General features: G+C 46.4%; 7 protein-coding genes across 7 annotated transcripts; 3 read left to right on the forward strand and 4 right to left on the reverse strand. All coding sequences in view use genetic code 12, as the record gives it.

Moving 5' to 3' along the window:
• Positions 1-334: 334 nt before the first annotated feature.
• On the reverse strand, positions 335-1,822 carry FOB63_003692 (ammonium transporter; the record flags this gene model as incomplete). The annotated part of the gene is made up of 1 exon (XM_002614766.1): positions 335-1,822. The coding sequence occupies one exon, from the start codon at positions 1,820-1,822 to the stop codon at positions 335-337; it is 1,488 nt and encodes a 495-aa protein (XP_002614812.1).
• Positions 1,823-2,469: 647 nt separating this feature from the next.
• FOB63_003693 (uncharacterized protein) lies at positions 2,470-3,795 on the reverse strand (the record flags this gene model as incomplete). Its single annotated transcript, XM_002614765.1, has 1 exon — positions 2,470-3,795. The coding sequence occupies one exon, from the start codon at positions 3,793-3,795 to the stop codon at positions 2,470-2,472; it is 1,326 nt and encodes a 441-aa protein (XP_002614811.1).
• A 790-nt stretch (positions 3,796-4,585) lies between these two features.
• Positions 4,586-6,331, reverse strand: FOB63_003694 (nucleobase cation symporter-1 family protein; the record flags this gene model as incomplete). Its single annotated transcript, XM_002614764.1, has 1 exon — positions 4,586-6,331. One exon carries the CDS (start codon positions 6,329-6,331, stop codon positions 4,586-4,588), a length of 1,746 nt encoding a protein of 581 aa, XP_002614810.1.
• Positions 6,332-6,542: 211 nt separating this feature from the next.
• FOB63_003695 (Zn(II)2Cys6 transcription factor domain-containing protein) lies at positions 6,543-7,991 on the reverse strand (the record flags this gene model as incomplete). The annotated part of the gene is made up of 1 exon (XM_002614761.1): positions 6,543-7,991. One exon carries the CDS (start codon positions 7,989-7,991, stop codon positions 6,543-6,545), a length of 1,449 nt encoding a protein of 482 aa, XP_002614807.1.
• A 560-nt stretch (positions 7,992-8,551) lies between these two features.
• On the forward strand, positions 8,552-10,078 carry FOB63_003696 (dihydropyrimidinase; the record flags this gene model as incomplete). The annotated part of the gene is made up of 1 exon (XM_002614760.2): positions 8,552-10,078. The coding sequence occupies one exon, from the start codon at positions 8,552-8,554 to the stop codon at positions 10,076-10,078; it is 1,527 nt and encodes a 508-aa protein (XP_002614806.2).
• Positions 10,079-10,385: 307 nt separating this feature from the next.
• On the forward strand, positions 10,386-12,773 carry VPS70 (putative zinc metalloprotease; the record flags this gene model as incomplete). The annotated part of the gene is made up of 1 exon (XM_002614758.2): positions 10,386-12,773. The coding sequence occupies one exon, from the start codon at positions 10,386-10,388 to the stop codon at positions 12,771-12,773; it is 2,388 nt and encodes a 795-aa protein (XP_002614804.2).
• Positions 12,774-13,356: 583 nt separating this feature from the next.
• FOB63_003698 (uncharacterized protein) lies at positions 13,357-13,743 on the forward strand (the record flags this gene model as incomplete). The annotated part of the gene is made up of 1 exon (XM_066102346.1): positions 13,357-13,743. One exon carries the CDS (start codon positions 13,357-13,359, stop codon positions 13,741-13,743), a length of 387 nt encoding a protein of 128 aa, XP_065958290.1.
• Between the last annotated feature and the right edge of the window lie 268 nt (positions 13,744-14,011).

The raw sequence follows: 14,011 nt of genomic DNA on the forward strand, positions 1-14,011 counted from the left end.
ACAGAGATAAGTGATTCTCTCTTTTTGGTAAGAAAGTGCTCACTCCATATAAAGAGGCACTTATCCATTTAAAGATCCAATAAGAAAATTATTTCTTACGGAAGAGATACAAGTTGTTCCCCAATAGCTGATACGGAATGTTAAAAAACTATTAATCACTACCACGACATGACAAAGTCAATCTTCTTTGACTCTTAACATGTATGACGACGAACCATTGAAATTCGACTACCCTAGAATTACCAATCACGACGATCCTATTGAATGGCTTATTCATCACCCTAAAAGCGGCCTTTGCTACACCAAGTTCTCGCATACCTTCGTTATTTATTGCTTATACCTTTTCTTTGTTCACAATATTCACATTTGTGATGGAACTTGAACCCAAAGACGACGAGCGCTGCTGCTGCTCATTAGAAGCCAAGAGGCCACCCTCATATTCGTTCACCACGCCTCTACGATGAGCATGGTAAGCGGCGAAAAACGCTTCATAGTCGTTTCCGAACTCATCAAGAGTCTCAGCCATCTCATACAAGTCCATACCCATTTCTTCAGCCTCGGCACTTGCCCTTAATTTCAAACCGGGAATGTTGTCCACAATGAACAAAATAATCAAGGTGAAGACGGTAGTCCATGCGACAATGGACGTCCATGCGGCAATTTGGTATCCAAGCTGCTTATAATGTCCATTGATCCAACCACCTTTGATTTCGGTGACTCCATCGAGAGCAGCCACAGTCTTGGATGCAAAAATACCAGTCAAAGTGTCAGCAACAATGCCACCCACGCCGTGAACAACAAATGAAAGACTGTAGTCGTCGACTCCGGTCCAGTCATTGAACAGGCCAACAGCCCGGCAGATGATAGCATTGATTATAGAGGTGACGGCAGCTGCCCAAGGCCAGTAGTATCCACAAGAAGGAGTGATATTGACCAAACCTACAACGACGCCTTCACAGGCAGCTTGAACGGAATATTTTCCTGTGATCAATCTGTCCATCGCCGCATAGGTGAACGAAGCAAACGCCGAGGCAAGGATGGTGTTGAGCATAATGTAACAGGTTCTCACATTGATGGACAATAAGGTGCCGGTGTTGAACATGAACCAAGCAGCCCAAATAAGCGTGACACCGATGAAGGTGGATACGGACGAGTGGCCTCTGTAGTGGGTGATTTTGCCAGTCCTCTTGCCAGGCTGGCCTCTGGGGCCAAGATACCAGGAATAAATAAGTGATGCAACACCAGATGCAATATGAACCGGGCCTCCGCCAGCGAAATCCAAGGCTCCCAAGTTGAGCAACCAGCCATTGGCACCCCAAACCCAAAAGGCGAAGGGACAGTAGCACACAACGACCCAAATACAACCAACGACAATCGATGGAAGGAAACGGCCTCTTTCACCAATACTACCCAAGAAAATTTGCACGGTAGCCACGGGGAAAAACACATTGAAGCAGAAGTTGATGGCCGAAGGAATGGTTCCACCTTCGATCAAAGGCTTGGCTTCTTCGTTGTAGAGTGCGGCGTGCTTGAAGTCACCAATCAACTTGGAGCCTGAGCTGGGAGAGTTTCCCAAAGAGTATCCAAACAAGTACCATATGATGACTATACAGTTGGTGGTCATGTAGGTCTGGAAAAGCAACTGCACAATGTTTTTGCGCTTGATGGTACCACCGTAGAACAATCCGATGGCCGGAGTAATCAAAAACACACCAAAGGAACCCATCAAGACAAACAAAATGTCTGTGGGCACAAACGTGCTGGATTGAGCCTGGAGGTCAATGTCTCGAGCTTCTAGTTGGAAAGTGGTTGTTCTTGCCATCGCCTGCGGGAAAGTTGGGAAGAAGAGAAAATGGACAATCCACCAGCTATATAATGCAGCTCAAGTCACATTTGCGGTGGGCCCTGTATGTTCCGAAAGATTACGCATCTCTCGGTAATGGAAGGAACGGGAAAATGTCAAATTTTCGCCGTTTTGGGTTGTGTTTCTCGCGGGCCATGCACGGCGCTTATCAGCACATGGTCACAGATAAACGTCGAGAAGGTCCCCACCCATTCTTGAACTGAAACGCCGCTAAGCGCCATTTTACGACTTTATTTGCCGACACTACATGCTCGGCTATATTAAGGTCGGCGGTTTAGTTTGCGTGAAATTGGAAATTTGGCCCTGGAGCAGAAATCACGAACACACGTCCTCTATTCTTTACAGATTTATTTCCTGTACACTGCAGCACGCCAAGACTTGGACCAGTAAGATACAGCGGTGTACTATCTCCTACAGATGCAAATCTCCGACCGCCTTATCACAAAAATCACATTGGACTAATTTATCCCCAATCGAGAAGTGCTCGCACCGCCCGGCCAAGAATTCGAGTCAGAAATACGATAGACGGCAACCTGTCCAGAAACAGACCCGAAATGTCCAGAACCTCGTAAACCGTTCACATACCCATAAATTTAAACCGTAGCTCATTCTGTTCTGGACTGGTCGTACTTCAACACAGCATTCAACAATACCCTAAACCCATCGTCAACCTGTTGCGGTGTGCTGTACTCCTCGGGATTGTGAGAAACCCCGTCTCTCGAAGGAATAAAGATCATCGCCGTAGGCACCCGTAAAGAAGCAAGACCGCTGTCGTGACCTGCGCCGCTGATTATAGCAATGGACTCCTCTTCGCCGAAAATCTCGTCCGATGCATCTTTAATGCACTGCATGCATTTTTGGTCAAAGTGGACAGCAGGCTGACTCACGTTTTCCTTCAAGTCGTAGGCCAATTTCACTCCCGAGCTCTTGACGACTTCGTCCATGACAGATTTGATTTCGCTGTACATTTGCTCAACTTTGTCGTCTAGTTCGTGTCTGATGTCCATGACAAAGCGCACTTGTTGAGGAATCACATTGACCACAGCCGGCTCAAGCTCCATAATGCCCACGCTAAACAACCCGCCGTACCTGTGGGCAATTTCGTTGCCCTTCACCACAATTTTAGAGGAGGCAAGAAGCGCATCACTCCGAGACCGGAACGGCGTGGTGCCTGTGTGCTGAGCTTTCCCTTTCAACGTCACTTCGATCCATTTCAAAGCCTGGATACCTTGCACACGGCCGATTCTTTTGTTCAGCTCTTCCAAGATCGGGCCCTGCTCGATGTGGAGCTCGAAATGCGCCGAAAGTGGGTTTTCCTTGTAGTTGCAAGCAACTGTGCCCAAATACCCAATGCGCTTGAGCTCTTGCAAAACGGACACCGGTGTCTGGTCGGTGACGGATTTCATCTCGTAAACGTCTTCTTTCTTTGCTGCCCCGGCCCACACGGCAGAAGACATCATGCTCATCGGGAACCGGGCTCCTTCTTCATTCATCCAGTCAATGACACAGATTGGATAGTTGGGAGTGAAGTTGTTATCCTTCATCGTGCGCAACACCTCCAACCCGCTCAAAACCCCAAGAATCCCGTCGTACCTCCCTCCAGTAGGCTGGGTGTCCAAATGGGAGCCAATGGCCGTCGGAGGTCCGTCTTTCTTTCCAACGTAGATAGCAAAGATATTGCCCAACTCGTCGATTTTCACGGTGCATCCAAGCGATTTGGCCTCTTTAACAAACCAGTCTCTCACGCCTTTGTCTTCATCAGACAACGCCAAACGGCAAACGCCCGTTTCCGTAAGATGCTCTCCCCATTTGCCTTTAGCTCCAAAAAGTTGTGCAGTTTCGTGGATCGTGTCGATCAAGCGACTTTCTTTGATTTTCAATTGTGTCTCCACACTGAGCGTGATGGATGGTTCTTGTACAATGGTTGCCATTTGTGGTTGAATAGGACAAGCTCAAAACATTAGGCATTCTGATCTTTATATTGAATTAGACGTACATGTCGGGTTACCGAAAGGAGCACTTTCGCATATCGGCTTGCCCCATTTGGTTTACCGCGCGTGAGCAGATGTTCATTGTGCATAGTCGGGTTTCCTGTTTTGACAGAGAAGGGTCCACGGTTGTAGTGAAGTCAATATTCAAGACACTACTGATAAAAAAAATTCAAGGAAAAGCATGAAGTAAGTTGTAAAAGCTTCTCTCCTGCTTGACAATTCCAAACGAAAGCAAGAAGAGATCTATAGCACATGCTTGGACGGTCCCTCTAAGCTAAAGAGTATAGACGTCGGATATTCCTAAGATACATTAAAATGAGGAAAAGTTGTTAGAGTACCACTGATTCTGTGTCAACAACTAATTAATTATCAAGTTGCCTTTGTCCAAACATTGATACAGAAGCCATAAGCCACCAAATCGAGTACTAAAACATGAAAGTTGCTAAAGAATCAGTTCTAAACGAGTTCGGGTAGAATGCATAAGATTTTCTCAGGTAATGTCAAGTATTTCGAAACATGCCTTTGGTAACAATGCCATTTTGTTATCAATCTCGTGAAAGAGTAAAGCTCATGTATTTTTTATTTTCCCCAAACTGTTTTAATTACAGTGAACTACAGAAGACATAATTTCCATCATAATAAGCATTAAATAAATACTGATCCCATAATTTCCCACTTTCCACCATTAACGTCAAACCTTCTATACAAACAAATTACATTAGTACATAACTTACAAGAGTCTGATACCACCTCTAGCACGAACATACTCGTTCTCTTCCAACTTTCCACTGACAATATCTGAGAACTTTTCGCCCGGACGATCTTCCACATAAACCTCGTACCAGCCTTTCTCTCTAATGTCTTTGACTGGAGCGCCTTTAACGGGCCAGAAGAAGCAGAGCAATGCGTAAATGGTGAATGACACAATGTAACCCGCAAAATAACTCAAGTTGTAGATGTATTGTGCACCAATTGGAATGGAAACGCCACATGCGCCGACAAATCCCACGATATTGGGCAAGATGCCACAAATATACGCCACGTATGCCCGCCAATTGACTCCAAGTGAGTTGTAAGCATAATTACTTTCAGGCGTGAAAGAGTACAAATGCCACACATTGAGGTAGCCTCTGCGGACCCAGAAATAGTCTGATGCAATGACTCCAGTGATGGCAGATAAGAAGACAGCGTATGCTGATAAGTATGTGGTGAAGTTTTTCGACGAGCTGAAGAAATGCCATGGACAGATGGTGAAGCAGATTGCAGCAGCAATAAATCCGCCTCTTCTGATATTGATGTACTGGGGCAACAAAGCGGCCATATCCGTTCCAGCACTGATGTAGTTGGCAGAAATGTTCGTTCCCAACTGGGCAATGGCAAAGCCTAGCGCAATAATGAAAACTCCACCTCTGTCTCCACTTGTGTAACTTATAACGTACTCCTTCATCACGTCCAAAGGACTCCAGTACGCAGTGCCATACATGACTTTCGAGGCCGACGAGACCAAGATTCCGATGATGGCCGTAAGCGCAAACGACAATGGGATCGAAATCGCCTGGGTCCAAGATGAGGAGTGTCTAGTCTTGGCCAACCTGGAAAAATCTGGTGCGTTCAATGTCAACGTAGCAAAGTTGGCGATACAGTTCATGGTAGAGTTGATGAACGCCCATGCATGCGTAGAGCCCGAGACTGAAGTTTTTTGATGCACAACAGGTCCGATTCCGCCTGCTCTCTTGATTGTCCAGATCAACAAAGCAATTCCACATGCGGGAGACACAATGGCCTTCATGGTGAACAAGTGGCGCAACTTCTGCGGCTTCAAGTAGATGGCAGGCAACGAAAAGAAGCAAAAGAGGAAAAAGCACAAGAACTGGAACGAGGTGGTGCCCGAACCTTTGATTTTGTTGGGGATTTTGGTGTCCAAATCGGCTCCAAAGATAGACATGAGCATAAGCTGAACACACTGACCACCAATCCATGACTGGACAGATGCCCAAACGACAGCCATCACCACACGATTAATGATGGGCCAGAGCGAGCCGAAAATACCAAAACTTGCCCGGCACGAAACGGGGAAACTAACATGGTAATAGGCACCGACTCTTTGGGCAAGGAAAATGAAAAGACCAACAAAAGAGTAGCCCAAAATGACCGAGATCCACACCTCCCACCAACTGAGACCTGCCTCGACACCAGTGCCAGCAATCTGCCAAGTGTTGATGTTGTACGAGTCGGAAATCCAGAAAAAGATAAAGTGGAACCATCTCCAAGTTCTGTCTTGTGGGTTGAGCAAGGGCTTCAAGTCGTCATTGATCAAAAAGTTCTGGACCAAGGACAAGTCTGGGTTCTGCAACGATATTTTTTTGTTAATTCGTTGCCAGAGAGAAGGCTTTTCGTCCACCACCAGGGTCACACTCTGAGAGTCTGATTCTGATTTGGTAAAAGTGTCGTCATATCCCTTTGTGGCGGAGGACATTGTTGTTTCTCTGGACGTGCCAAGCGAAAAAAAATTTCAGATCCATATATATCTACATCATCTCACTTTTTTTTTTTTTTATTTTTTTTTTTCGCAAGATAGGCGGGTTCTTGATGCACGGACTCAAAAAGCCGTGCGCCATCATGTCTTGTGCAGACAACTGCATGGCTTATCAAGTGCGATTTCTTTTTCTTGTCCTTCTTCTTATTCGCTATCTACATACCTCGTCTAACACATCGCTGTTGAAAAGCAATTCGAAGGGCTCGTCATTTTTGTACAATTCCCAAAGGCCCTCGAGATGTATCACCACCTGTTTTGCAATCTGGGACTTGGACCACAGAAACAAGCACTCCAAACGCCGGACGAAAAACCGCCTGCATGATGCGTCAAGTGATGCACTGGCGCCGATCATCAATGCCCAAATGGGGAAAATCACCTTTTCGTTGCAAGGTTGGCTGATGTCGTTTACCGCAGCCTTTACGATGTCTTGCAAGTCGACCGCTCTCGTACCGGGGAAAAGCATTTTGCGAAGCAATATGATCGACGCGCGAAGAACCACTTTGGCAATGTAGACGGTGTTTTGCACTTGCACTGTGTTGTTATCGTAGTTTGTCGAGTCGAGAGAGAAGAGGAGCGTTTCGGCAAGCAGAAACATCTCCCAATGTAAGCGTTGGTCTGCGGCCAGAAGCGGGTAATGGAGACGACACAGCCACGAGCATTTGGCAGCAATCTGAAATGCTTGCATCGACATGCGGCTGGTTTGCGGGCTCCCATCGACAAGCGACATTTCATTGAGTTTGGAGTTGGCGTGGGCGAAGAAGTCAAACGGGTTAGGAATGAGCGCCTCGATCTGCGCCTTTTCACAGTAGAATATCGTGATGGAGTAGTTGAAAATGAAATTCTCAATCATCATTTTCTCCAAGGGAGAACGCACACAGTGCTCTGCAAAAAGCCGATGGGCAATGACCTTGTAAGCGGCGTTGAAATGAGCTGCACATCGCGTGGCATTGGAGCCCGAAAACGAGTCTCGAAGACACAACGTTTGAAGCACTTGCACAGCCACGAAAAACCAGTCTTCGTAGCCGTTGACTCTGCCATGTTTCATGAGCTTCACAAACAGCTCAAGCGCTTTCTTGTATCTCCTCTGGGCGACGTCTTTGCATCGCACATCCTCTCTGGCTGCGAGAGAAGCTCCACATGCAATGTAGATCTCTCGTAGCGCCGCTGAGTTGTCTGCCGCAGACAAAAGTAGGCCCTGCGAAGAAAGCTTTTCGTAGAAGTGAGGCTTGGCTATCGTGGGAAGAAAACCGTTGGTGAAGAAGGCAAAAAACATCGCATCAAGCGGTGCTTCTCCTACTTGCAGACCGAGGCTTCTAATGAGAGGAAGATTCTGGACATGTGGCACCAAATCCTGACCGTTCTGAGCCTCAGGTTTTGGAACGACTTTGGCCTTTTCAGGTCCCCACACACACGACATACCACTCCGTAGACATCTCCTACACTGATCTTTAGTTTCGTCGCATTTGATCTTCTTTCGTTTGCAATTTAAACACCCGTTGGAGGATCTTTTCGTCAACCGGATGGGTTTTCTGGTTATGATTTTATCATTTTTCACTCGGAGCACAAGCTGAAACTCCTTGTATTCGTTCTTTGGACGCATATTTCTTGAGGTTGTGGGGTCGTAATCCTTATCTTGCTGGTGTCGCACGTGACCTAGCCAATGAATCAGCACCAGTTTTCAAAATCACAGGGTTTCAGGGGTGACAGGATACAGCCTTTTCATGCTAGATTATGCAGCTTTCCACAGGCCAAGGAAATGGGCGGATGTGCTCCGTTGTTGCGGGTATACTTTCTCGGGTTACCGGATTGGGCGAGTGCCCTTATCAGTGATTATTCAAGACGAACGGCTAGAGCACCAATAGTAGGTCTACTTGGGCCACGACTTCTGGCATTTATCGTTTAGATAGACATTATAGACAAGCCCAAGACTACAACTGAATTAAGCAGTGACTTTTTGAATTATTTAGCGTTCAAATATGATAATTGCCAGATACCGTAGAACAGCAAACACCACAGCTGCAAGTACCACAGTAGCAAATTGCCAACAGAAGCAAGAGGTCTATTTCTTTGATATTTTGGTAAGTTGATTGGTTCGCCAAAGTGAATGTAGTGAAGCTCATCTTCGACTTGTGCGTCGGGTTACCCGAATAGGAAATGTGAATGATAAGTACCAACATAATACGTTTTCCAGCCCAGACTTCCCAGATATCCATGTCTTACGAAGCAGTGGTATTCAATGGCCATATTGTGTCAGGATCAGAAATTCTACCTCCTTCGACATACATTGGTATCAACAATGGCGTGATATGCACCATCTCTAGCACTGCTTTGCAAGGTGAGTTGATGATCGATGCCAAAGGAGCATTTGTGACTCCAGGAGGAATAGATGCCCACGTTCATGTTGAAGAGCCTAAAATGCCGTATTGCGACACCTTTTTGAATTGCACGAAGGGCGCCTTGGCAGGTGGAACCACCTCCATCATTGCGTTTGCAATCCAAAACGAACAAGATACAGAAGAAAGCTCATCGGTCATAGAAGACATTGCAAGCTACAAAGAAGTTGCCCAGGGCAATTGCTACTGTGACTATGGTTTCCATTTAATTGTGAGGAAGCCTTCTAAAGCTCTTCTTGCCAAACTTCCCCAGGTGAAAGAAATGGGTGTATCAAGCATTAAAGTTTACACAACTTACGAATCGCTTCGCTTGGACGACTCACAGTTACTAGCAATTCTTCTAGAGAACAAGAAACTTGGCATCACTCAAATGATCCACGCAGAAAACCACGATATTATCAAGTTTTTCAACGAGAAGTTGCAAGAAAAGTCAATTCTCAGCCCATATTATCACGGGGTTTCCAGACCAGTTGAAGCCGAAGACGAGGCTAGTTATAGAGTGATTTCTTTATCAAAAATAATCGACATTCCCATCCTCATTGTCCACATGTCGGCAAAAAAAGCGTTGGACCACGTTCGAGCAGCCCAAGACAGACTAATACCTATCATGGCCGAAACTTGTCCGCAATATTTGTTTTTAAAGGCTGCACTCATGAAGGGAAACTGTCATCACGACGAGTTTGAAGGAGCTAAATATGTTTGCTCGCCTCCTCTTAGAGAGACGGAAGAAGAGTTGAATGGAGTATGGGAATCGATTCAAAACGGCACAGTCACCATTTTATCCAGCGATCATGCTCCTTCGAGCTATGACGACATTGATGGAAAGAAAAAGGGGCTCGTAGAAGGAAAACCAGACTATAAAAAAATCCCTAACGGACTTCCGGGTGTTGAAACCCGAGTACCACTTATGTTCTGCTATGGTGTGGAGCAAGGAAAAATTTCTCCACAAAGATTCGCAGAAATAACCGCATCCAACCCTGCCAAATTGTATGGGCTCGAAGGAAAGAAGGGAACAATCCAAGTGGGACATGATGCGGATCTAGTGGTTTGGCATCCAAAGGGAGAAATCAACTTCAAATTGAAGAACGAGATGTTACTTCACCAATACGATTACACTCCCTTCGAAGGTATGGAATTTTCCAACTGGCCAAAGTACACGCTTCTAAGGGGCAAAGTTGTTTACACGTATGAGAAAAATGACGTTTTAAATCTGCCCCAATATGGCAAATTTCTTTTCCGTAAGGAGAATAGCCTTAAGAAAGCGTTTTCTCCTGTCAATGCTCTTTTTACCTAGACATACACATTTTTTGGAGCAGGAGCGCAAGTTAAGTAGCAGCTGAGATAACCATATGGATAATTGACGTGTTTATGTGCCATTGTCGATTCATTTGTCGTAGAAATGTTTTTTGTCACGCGTGTGTCAACATTCATGTGTCAAAATGTGTTGTCAACAAACCGTACATGCGTCTACGCACGTTGTCCCCCCACGCGCATGCAAGCATCTGTGCCACACATTATCCTGTATACAACCTGTATATACAGAGCCACACTCCTCTCACAGAATCTTATCTCCTCAAGCTATTCTTTTCGGTAATCTTATCATGACTATGTCAGAAAAGGTGGTAACAGACCCTATTGTGGTCCATAGATCTTCGATCGGAAGAAGGGCGTTAGCCATTCTGGTTACGTTCTTGCTTTTTGTTATATCCAAGTTCTTCCTTGCTCAAAAAGTGGATGTCTTCAGGGATGAATCTGAAAACCCTTTTGAGGTTCTCGCGGAAGCTTTGAAGATCAATCTTGCAGGCAACTGGTCTCAAAGATATACATCCGAGGCACATTTACCTGGTACCAATTTTGGTCTTGTTCAATGGACCAGAGACAAGTTTGAAGAGTATGGCTTGGACGCATCAATTGACACTTACGATATTTACGTCAGTTACCCAGAAAGCCATGCTTTGAATCTTTTGAGCAGCTCGGGTAAAGTTTTGTACGAGGCTCCCTTGAAAGAGGATGTCATTGCTGAAGATAGCACGTCTTCCGGCGATGATTTGGTTCCGACATTTTTGTCCTACGGAGCCAATGGCAATGTGACAGCTCAGTACGTTTATGTCAACTATGGCCGTAAAGAGGATTTCGAGCGTTTGAAGGAGCTAGGTGTGGAAGTCGAAGGCAAAATTGCCGTTGCCAGATACGGTGCAATTTTCCGGGGCTTGAAAGTCAAGTTTGCCCAAGAACACGGTGCTGTCGGTGTTTTACTTTATACCGATCCCGGAGATGATGGGGGAGTGACACCAGCAAACGGATTCAAGCAGTATCCTCATGGCCCGGCTAGACACGAAAGCTCTGTGCAAAGAGGCAGTGTCCAATTTTTAGGAGGCATTGGTGCAGCACCTGGTGATCCTACAACTCCAGGATATGCATCTAAGGGCGATGTGGAACGCAAGGATCCACACGACAGTATCGGGAAGATTCCAGTTCTCCCAATTTCGTACCGAGAAGTAAAACCGATCTTGGCCAAGTTGAACGGAAAAGGTGTCAAGGCTCCAAAGGAATGGAGAGGCGAGTTAGAGGGATACGACTATCACATCGGCCCCAACACCGATGTTGAATTGAATTTGTATTCTAACCAAACGTTCAAGATTACGCCATTGTGGAATGTTTACGGCAAAATCGAGGGTGAAAAGAAGGACGAGGTGATTGTAATCGGAAACCACCGCGATGCGTGGATTAAAGGCGGGGCTGGCGATCCAAACTCAGGCCTGGCGGTTTTGATTGAGATTGCTCGGGCCTTGGGCGAGTTGAAAAAGTCGGGCTATAAATTCCAACGCACAATAATCTTGCAGAGCTATGACGGCGAAGAATACGGGTTGTTAGGATCCACTGAGTTCGGTGAGTTTGCCGCAAAACAGTTGCAGAAAAACGTTGTGGCATACTTGAATATGGACGTTGCCGTAGTGGGCCGCTTTTTAAGTATGGGTGCTTCTCCCGTGTTGAAAAAGGTCTTGCGGAAAGTGGCCAGGTGGTTGCCTTATCCAGTAGAGGGCGAAGGAAGCTTGTATGATCACTTTGTCAAAGAAGGTGGCGACAATATCCACAACTTGGGTTCCGGTTCCGACTACACCGTTTTCTTGGAGCACTTGGGAATTCCTTCGGCAGACTTGGGCTTCAAGCAAGGCAAGGGTGATGCCATCTACCAGTACCATTCCAACTACGACTCGTACTACTGGATGTCGCAGTTTGGGGACAAGGACTTTGTCTACCACAACTTGGCTGCCAAGTATCTTGGGGCTGTAGCGTTGGAATTAAGCAACAAGGCTGTGATTGATTTTTCTGTGGAAGATTACGCGGCAGACTTACTCAAGTATTATGCGGAAATTGAGGAGACTATTCCGCATGAATGGTATAACAAGCCAATTCTGCATGCGGCTATGCAGAGTTACTTGGACGATCTCGATGCAGACCTTTATGTTTATGAAGCTTCGAACGAGTACTATTTCCCGCAAGAGAGATATTATTTCCCGGAGTTCATGACTCCTTTCCAATGCGGCCACAACCGCCGAATGAAGATGCGGGCTCCTTCGCATCACACCAACGTGACATTTGGAAAACTTGTGGAGCATACTAAAGTACAGTTGCAGCAGTTGCAGGAGGCCGCGCAGGAGTTTGACGTGCGGAGCGACAAGTTGCAGGATGCATACAGACACCGTGCAGACTTGCACTGGTGGCAGAAGCTCCGCCTCCACTTTGAAATCAGGCACCACAACAAGTTGCTCCAGTACTTCGAGCGGAATTTCCTCTACCACCATGGACTTGACCAGAGATCGTGGTTTAAACACATCGTTTTCGCGTCGGGTAGGTACACAGGCTATGCAGGACAAACATGGCCTGGTGTGCGTGAGGCTATCGAGGATGCGGACTTGGACCGCGCAGTAAAATGGCTTGGCATTATCGCCCGCGCCGCAAAAAGAACAGGTTTCAGTTTGCACTGAGGGAAACGCTCATCGTAGTTGTCCTTGTCTCAGGTTTGTGTGTATATGTACAATGCTCACGGTTTGCTATTCCTCTTTACTTTTCCGGTAAAAGTGCTCCGCATTGGGTTGGCCCGCATATATCTCCTGCATATTAAAGGAGCGTGCGTAAGAACTTCGGCAATAGCTTGCACAATGCATCTTCCCCTGTAACCGTTTCCGCGCAGAATGACGACATGCGCGATGCACGCGCATTCGATTGGCGAATGGTAAATAAGCCGTGGCACAATGACTTCTCATTTCGACCGCGTGACGCATGCAAGACCTGAAGTCAAACAAAGTGCATCTTGAATCCCAGTTGCAGGCACCACATCAGGTCCGACCTCTTTCCTTCATATCAAGGCCCTTCTGTCGTCTGGTGTCTTGTCTCTTTTAGGGTTTCCGTTTCAAGTTTTTTCTTCGTTTAAAGTCATTGTCTTCCGGTCTTTGTCTACCATTTAAGGTTGGGTCCCCGCTTTCTTCTTGACACAACTCCTGGCCCTGTGGTGCCTACTCCTTCCAACATTCGATTTCCTACACCTTCCTTATCCCATCTTTCCTCTTCATGGTTTCATTTACACATTTTGCGTTTGTCCCGCTTCTCGGCCAAGCAGCGTTAGCCATAAACTTGGGCGGTTTTGATAACGGCGGGAAGTCCGACTCTAGCTCCGACGAACCTCAAGTTACAAGTCCTATCATCGCCAACTCTGCCTCTAATGGCGTATCTGCTTTCGGCTCACTTACTGCTGTTTCTTCAGCCTCAGTCATCATTTTAACTGATAGCTTGGGTGGGGGAAACAGTAAACACACTGCTGTCTCTGGCCTCGAAGCTGCTTCTCAGACAGCGAGCAGTGCATCGCAACTGTCTAAGCTGAGTGCGGGCGCTAGCGGTATATCTTCAGGCTTGACAGGTGCCGTTTTCTCTTTGGCCGTGGCCCTTCTGCTTTTGTGAGCAACTACTTTCTGATTGGGTTGAGCGTTTGCCCGTGCTAGATATAGGTAAAATAGTCAGACTAGCCGAATAGACCACTAATGACTTTATTGAATTATAGTGCTGCGTAGTATATATTGGTGACAACGAGACCAGAGTTCAGCATGGAGGTGAGACTGCGCATGCCGTCGGCAAGAAGAAAACGAGTGGTTCGTTTTATGCCTCTTTACGTTAGGCTTCTGCTAAATAATTTAGATCGCCGCTCTCTGACGTTTCATCTCCATTGTTC

The sequence above is a fragment of the Clavispora lusitaniae genome (genome assembly GCF_014636115.1).
Source record: "Clavispora lusitaniae strain FDAARGOS_655 chromosome Unknown tig00000185_pilon, whole genome shotgun sequence".
Lineage (NCBI taxonomy): Eukaryota > Fungi > Ascomycota > Pichiomycetes > Serinales > Metschnikowiaceae > Clavispora > Clavispora lusitaniae.